This window comes from Pan troglodytes, chromosome 3 (genome assembly GCF_028858775.2).
Source record: "Pan troglodytes isolate AG18354 chromosome 3, NHGRI_mPanTro3-v2.0_pri, whole genome shotgun sequence".
Classification (NCBI taxonomy): Eukaryota; Metazoa; Chordata; class Mammalia; order Primates; family Hominidae; genus Pan; species Pan troglodytes.
The window spans coordinates 3,122,417-3,129,890 of NC_072401.2; the positions used below are offsets into that span (position 1 = coordinate 3,122,417).

The 7,474-nt window shown below is 48.1% G+C and overlaps 1 protein-coding gene across 8 annotated transcripts in view; it reads left to right on the forward strand.

The window, feature by feature from the left end:
- Nucleotides 1-1,941, forward strand: part of FAM193A (family with sequence similarity 193 member A) — a 196,792-nt gene extending 194,851 nt beyond the window's left edge. For all 8 annotated transcript variants that reach the window (XM_054683717.2, XM_054683716.2, XM_016951172.4 and 5 more), the window contains one exon: nucleotides 1,142-1,941. In XM_054683717.2, the coding sequence (XP_054539692.1) occupies nucleotides 1,142-1,235 (94 nt within the window). In that variant the 3' untranslated portion in view covers nucleotides 1,236-1,941. The remainder of the gene's footprint in view (nucleotides 1-1,141) is intronic.
- The last annotated feature ends 5,533 nt before the right edge of the window (nucleotides 1,942-7,474 follow it).

Below are 7,474 nucleotides of genomic sequence, written 5' to 3' on the forward strand. Positions count from 1 at the left end.
GAACCGAGATCACGCCACTGCACTCCAGCCTGGGCGACAGAGCAAGACTCCGTGTCAAGAAAAAAAAAAAAAAAAAAAAGCTTCTTGGCCAGGGAAGAAGCTACAAAAAAATACAAAAATTAGCTGGGTGTTGTGGTACGTGCCTGTAGTCCTAACTATTTGGGAAGCTGAGGCAGGAGAATCGCTTGAACCTGGGAGGCAGAGGTTGCATGAGCCAAGATCGTGCCACTGCACTCCAGCCTGGGCAACAGAGACTCCATTTCAAAAAAATTAAAAATTAGCTAGGTGTGGCCAGGCACAGTGGCTCACGCCTGTAATCCCAGCACTTTGGGAGGCCGAGGCAGGCGGATCACTTTAGGTCAGGAGTACAGATCAGCCTGGTCAATATGGTGAAACCCTCTTTCTACTAAAAATACAAAAATCAGCTGGACGTGGTGGTGGGCACCTGTAATCCCAGCCACTTGGGAGGCTGAGGCAGGAGAATCACTTCAACGTGGGAGGCAGAGGCTTCAGTGAGCTGAGATTGTGCCATTGCACTCTAGCCTGGGTGACAAGAGCGAAACGCCTTCTCAAAAAAAAAAAAAAAAAAAAAAACCGGTGTGGTGGTACATGCCTGTAGTCCCAGCTACTTGGGAGGCTGAGGCAGAGAATTGCTTGAACCTTGGAGGTGGAGGTTGCAGTGAGCCGAAACTGCCACTGAACTCCAGCCTGGGCAAGAGAGTGAGACCCTGTCTCAAAAAAAAAAAGGATTTCACCATGTTGCCCAGGCTGGTCTCGAACTCCTAAGTTGAAGTGATTTGCCCTCCTCAGCCTCCCAAAGTGCTGGGATTACAGGTATGAGCCACCACATCCTGCCTGGGCCTGATAATTTAAGGGGGCTCACAGCTCTCAGATTAAAAGTTTCTTTTCTCAGGACTCCTTCCGCCCACCCATTCCTCCTCCCGAGTCCTTTCCCCTTCTCAAGTGCAGCCTGTAGCAGGGCCTGGAGGGGACCCTTGACACTGTGCCCCTCACCGAGAATCTAAACCCCTGACCCCGCAGTGAGTTTCTGGCAAGAACAGGAGTGTGATGGGCTTTGCCAAGCACCAGCTTGGTTGTGGGCTGTTTCCTTCAGTGACTGTTTGGCTTTTTGTCTTTGCAGGTTCTGCTTGGATTCTGCTAGACAGACCCGACAAAGACTGTCTATCAACTGGTCCAACTTTAGCTTGAAAAAAGCCACCTTTGCTGCGCACTGAATGAGGACTCCCTGGAGAGGGACACGCGAGAGGCAGGCTAGGCTGCACCACCCCAAGAGCCACGCCCCTCGCTGGCGCCCCAGAGCTGTGGTGCTTGCCAAGGGCTGTGCGGAGCTGGTGCTGCCTGAAACCCCAGACCGAGAAGTTGATGCTCGGCCCACGCTGTTAGCTCGTGTGCGTGTAGTCTGTGCGTGAGACTCCTTCGATTGTAGCTCTGTGCTGTCGGATTGGAACAGTAGTTCCCGCCAAGTCCTCCCACCACCGCGGCCTCGGAGGCCTGGGCCGTGGCCAGATAGGAGTTTGCATCATCCACGTGGCTCCGTTGCCTCTGCATTGCGCCCTGTCCTGTCATCTGTCCTCACCGGGGTATCGGCCGTCACTCAGCTCTCCTGTGCCCCTGCGTCCCACCCTAGGCGGGCTGGGCGGGGCAGGCCTCCTTTGTTCTCCACAATCTACTGTCTCCGAGTGTACACGTTGCGCTGTTTGTGTTTGATCCCCCCTGACTTGTAGCCAGCTTGTGTAAGATCCCTTGCAGAACGAGAAAGTTAAAAACAAGCCCACCCAGTACTCACACCATCAAGTCTGTTATAGAGTGTACGACTGTATTAACACGGAGGCCTGCCTGGCTACTTTTTTAACATATTGTTAAGTAATATTAAAATCATGTCTTTCTTTTTGAAAGATGGAATACATTAGTACAGCAGGAGACCTCGGCTGCTTCTTTCTGCTGGGGGAGTGGGGGGATAGTGGGAGAGGGCGTGTAGGTGATGTGTCTGCCATGGGGAGCCAGGGCACCACCCCGGAGCAGGTCCCAGGTCTCTCCAGGCAACAGCTCACCCATCCTGGTGCCCCCGCCATCCTCTGTGTGCCAGGCAGAGCAGGCAGCAGGAGACAGAAAGCTCCCAAGGAGCTGCATCCTGGTTACTTCTTACTACCTAGAACACTCAGTAGCTCCCACTTCTCCCAGCCTCATGTTCAGCCTGTCTCTGTGTGCCCTATCAGAGTATGACTTCACTCTGAGTGAAGGTGAAGAGGGCAGGGCCTGGTTGGGGAGAGGGTAGGGAGGGCCAGCTTCTGGAGGTATTCGGACGATGAGGCCACAGGATTTCCTGGTGGACAGAATGCAGGTAGGAGAAAGAGGTGAAGACTTGCGCTGTGTGCCTGGAGGTGGGACTGGAGACCAGTTCTGGACGGTGAGTCTGGGATGTCCACCAGCCACCCAGGTGAGAGGTCTGGAACTGGGGACTGCTGTTCATGGACAGAGCCTGTGTGAGGGCCCTGCAGGGGTGAGTAGATGGGATGGGGGCCCGAGCTGTGGAACCAGGAAGGCAGAGGAGGGTGAGGAGGCTTCAAGGCAGGTCAGGGGAGACAAGGCCCAGGGCACCCCCACCCAGGCACCGGTTTGCAGGAGAATGAGGCGGGGACAGCAGGTCCTAGAACTCTGGAGATTGCACGAAAGCTGGAAAAGGGTCACCAACCAGGGGAGGTGCAGCACGACGAACTTTCCTCACTTGTTTTTTTTTCCAGGTGTGAGGAAGAGAACGTTCCTTTGTTTGTGGGATGATAGGGCAGAGAGTGAAGCAGGTCAGGCCATGACCACGGCAACAGTAGTGTCCTTGAAACCCCAGTGCAGGCCCCCGGGACTCCAGCCGCTGCCTCTTCTGGCTGCGGTGGGGGCTGGGGAAAGGCCCAGGCCCGGGCCTCGCCCTATGGGGAAGCTGCCTGCCCAGGCCCCCAGTGCCTGCCCTGCTCTCCCCATGGACAGCCTTTACACTGTGCTGAACCATGCCTGTTGCTGAGGGGAACTGCACAGCCCTGAGTGGTGATGGGGAACTCTGGGTGCCCCGACACACTAAGCATCATGCTGGGACCTAGAGACCCTCAGACGCCCACCCCACATGCCCAGTTCTGGGCACTCCCATCACCTCCATGGCAACCCTGCCTGCGGCTTCACAGCTCTGCCTGCTCTGGCCCCTGACCTGCACCTGCTAGCTTTGGCCCTCAGGCTCCCAGCCATTGTCCTGGCCATGCCCTTGCCAGGAAGGATCTTCCTCTATTTCCCTGGAAACCACTCATCCTTCCAGCATCCCAGGGTGCTTATAGGACATCCAGCTCCAGGGTCCCTGACTTGATGGGAGCCCCTGGGGTTCCTGATGACATCACTTCCCTGTGGGGGAGGGTGGGGCCGCCATAGGGGAGCCTCACATTTTTGACTCACACAGTAGCACAGGGTGAGTATCCCTTATCCCTTATTTGGCATCCTCAGTACCAGAAGTGTGTCCAGTTTCAGACTTTTTTGGATTTGGAGTATTTACATCATGCTTACCAATTGAGCACTTCTAATCCAAAAATCTGAAATCCAAAATGCTCCAATGAGCATTTCCTTGGAGCATCATCTTAACACTCAAAAGGATTTGAATTTTGGAACCTTTCGGGTTAGGCATACTCAACCTGTAATAGTCATGAAATGAAACAATAACAATAGTTAGAAAGGAAACTTTAACAGTGAACAGTTGTATTGAGAAGCTTACTGTTTTCTGCACCCTCAGCTCTGAGCCCTGCTCAGAGATTTTGCCTGGGTAGAGAAACAGGCAGTAAAACAGATAGCTCCTAATCTCTTCCCAAAGAAAATGACTTCGTTTGCAACAAAGAATGAAGAGGTTCAAGCCTGAAGTCACTCAAACAGTGGAGGCCATGAAACCCTGGGAAGAGAGACAAGATGCAGGCTCAGCTATAGGCCAGATAGTTTGCAGGAGGTAACTGAAGAAAAGAGCTGGGAGGAGGCATCCAGGGGTCAGAAGGAATATCACACAGTGTTCCCAGAAACTATCTCTTCAAAGGAGTCAGAATTTGATTGGATTTGTTTGTAGAGCATGGTGCCCCAGGGCATTGTTGAAAACAATAGAATTGGCAATTAGTGGTTTAATGAATGTGGTCAGGGAAAGAGGAAGAGAACTCTACCAAAATGACTGTCATCCCAGGGTGACTGTGGGCATACGCAAAGCTACACACCCTGAGGAGCAACATCATAGGTGGAATACTAGTGGGTAGTAGAAAGAAAACAATGACATAATAAGGCTGCATCAAATGAATATAGAAATTATTTTAAAGGAACCAAATGGAAATTATGGAATCTGAAAAGTTACGTGTGTATATATATACACACACATATATATACACACACACATATATACACACACACATAGAGAGACAGATGGAGTCTTGCTCTGTCACCCAGGCTGGAGTGCAGTGGCACCATTTTGGCTCACTGCAACCTCCAACTCCTGGGTTCAAGTGATTCTCCTGTCTCAGCCTCCGCAGTAGCTGGGACTACAGTTACACACCACCATGCCTGGCTAATTTTTGTATTTTTCATTGAGATGGTGTTTCACTGTGTTGGTTAGGCTGGTCTCAAACTCCTGACCTCAGGTGAGCCGCCCACCTTGGCCTCCCAAAGTGCTGAGATTACAGGCATGAGCCACTGCACCCAGCCTAAATTTTAAAATTAGCAGAAGGAAAAATAAGTGGATTTGAAGATAGGCTGATGGAGATTATGCCAGCCAAAGAACATAGAGAAAAAAATAATGAAAATAAAGAGCCTCAGAAAAATGTGGGACACCATTAAGCATACCAGCCTATGTATAATGGGAATATCAAAAGGAGAGCAAAGAGCAAAAAAAAATTCAAAGAAATAATAGTCGAAAACCTCCCAAATTGAAAAATAGTAACACATATCCCAGAAGTTGAAAATGTTTATATTAAGAAAGAAGAAAGATCTCACTCAAATCAATAAACTAACTTGTCACCTTAAGACACTGGAAAAAGAGCAAAGTAGGCCTAAAGTAAGCAGAAGGAATAAAATCATAAAAATTAGATCAGAAATTAATGAAATAGAGGATGCAAAAATAATGGAGAAAATCAACAAAACCAAAAGTTTTAAAAAGGTAAACAAAATAGACATCTGTAGCAAGATTGACAAGGGAAGGATTCAAATTACTAGAATCAGAACTGGCCACACAGAAAAAGGATTTTAAAGGAATACTAGAACAATTATATGCCAGCAAATTTGGTAATTTAGATGATGTCTTAGTCCATTCATGCAGCTATGACCAAATATCACAGGCTGAGTAATTTATAAATAATAGAAGTTTATTTCTCACAGTTCTGGAGGCTGTGAAGTTCAAGAGCAAAGTGCACCAACAGATTCAGTGTCTGGTAAGGGCTCACTCTCTGCTTCCAAAGTGGCACCTTGTTGCTGTATCTTCATATGGTAGAAGGGCAAAAAGGGGAATTAAGGTGATCCCTTCAACCTCTTTTATAAAAGCTGTAATCCCTTTCATGATTATGGAGCACTCATGATTTGAACACTTCCCAGAAGGCCCCACCTCGTAATACTATCACCTTGGGCACTAAGTTCTAACATATGAACATATAAACCACAGCAGATGAAATGGACAAATTTCTAGACAGGAAGAAGCTACAAGAACTGACTCCAGAAGAAATAGACAATCTGAATAGACCTATAATGAGTGAAGATGTTGAAATAGTAATTTAAAACAGGGAAAAGTACCCACAAAAGCTCAAGCCTAGAAGTCTTCACTGCTGCATTTTACCATACAGTTAGAGAAGAATTAAAACCAATTTTTCAAACTTTCAGAAATAGAAGAAGGAACACTTCCCAACTAATTCTGTGAGGCCAGTATTACCTTGATACCAAAACTAGACAAAGACATCACAAGAAAACTACAGACTATTATCTCATGAATATTGATGCAAAATTCCTCAACAAAATACTAGAAAACCAAATCCAGCAATATAAGAAAAGAAATATACACCGTGATCAAGTGGAATCCCAGGAATGCAAGGGTGGTTCAATATCCAACACATAATTAATGTAATACATCATATTAATCGAAATTTTAATTGCATGATCATCTCAATAAATGCAAAAAAAGCATTTGACAAAATCCAACACTTTTGCATAATAAAGACATTTCACCAAGTGTGAATAGAAGAGAACTTCCTCAACCTGAAGAATGACATCTACAAAAAATTCACTGTTAATATCATCCTTAATGTGTGAAAGACTGCATGCTTTCCCCCTAAGATCAGGAACAAGGCAAAGATATCTGTTTTGCAGTTTCTATTCAACATTGTGCTAGAGGTTCTAGCCAAAGCAGTTAGGCCCAGGCAGGCGGATCACGAGGTCAGGAGTTCAAGACCAGCCTGGCCAACATAGTGAAACCCCATGTCTACTAAAAATACAAAAATTAGTTGGGTGTTGTGGTGCGCACCTGTAGTCCCAGCTACTTGGGAGGCTGAGGCAGGATAATCACTTGAACCCCAGAGGCGGAGGTTGCAGTGAGCTGAGATTGCCACTGCACTCCAGCTTGGGCAACAGAGCGTCTCAAAAAAAAAAAATTTTTCAGCTGGGCATGGTGGCTCACGCCTGTAATCCCCGCACTTTGAGAGGCCGAGGCAGGTGGATCATGAGGTCAGGAGATCGAGACCATCCTGGCTAACATGGTGAAACCCCGTCTCTACTAAAGATACAAAAAAAAAAAAAAAAAAAAAAGCCCTGCATGGTGGCAGGCGCCTGTAGTCCCAGCTACTCGGGAGGCTGAGGCAGGAGAATGGCGTGAACCTGGGGGGCGGAGCTTGCAGTGAGCCGAGATCATGCCACTGCACTCCAGACTGGGCAACAGAGTGAGACTCTGTCTCAAAAAAAAAAAATTTTTTTTTTCAGGGAACTTCTCAGTAAACTTTCTAGGGCTCCCGTGGTGTGGGGCCTGTCAAGATATTCCTTCCAAGGTGAAGGATAAGTCGCCTCATTTGGTCCCTCCTACAACCAAGAAGATCCACAATGCTTAGTGGGTCTAACTGGATTTTGGAGGCAACACATTCCTCACTTAGATGTGTTACTCCAGCCCATTTATCTAGTGACCTAAAAGGCTGCCAGTTTTGAGTGGGGTCCAGAACAGGAGAAGGCTCTGCAACAGGTCCAGGCTGCTGTGCAAGCTGCTCTGCCACTTGGGCCATATGACCCAGCAGATCCAATGGTGCTTGAGGCGTCAGTAGCAGATAGGGATGCTGTTTGGAGCCTTTGGCAGGCCCCCATAGGTGAATCACAGTGGAGGCCTGTAGGATTTTCACCCCATAGGTGAATCACAGCGGAGGCCTGTAGATCTGGAGAAGATGGCCCTGTCATCTTCTGCAGCTAACTACTCTCCTTTTGAGAG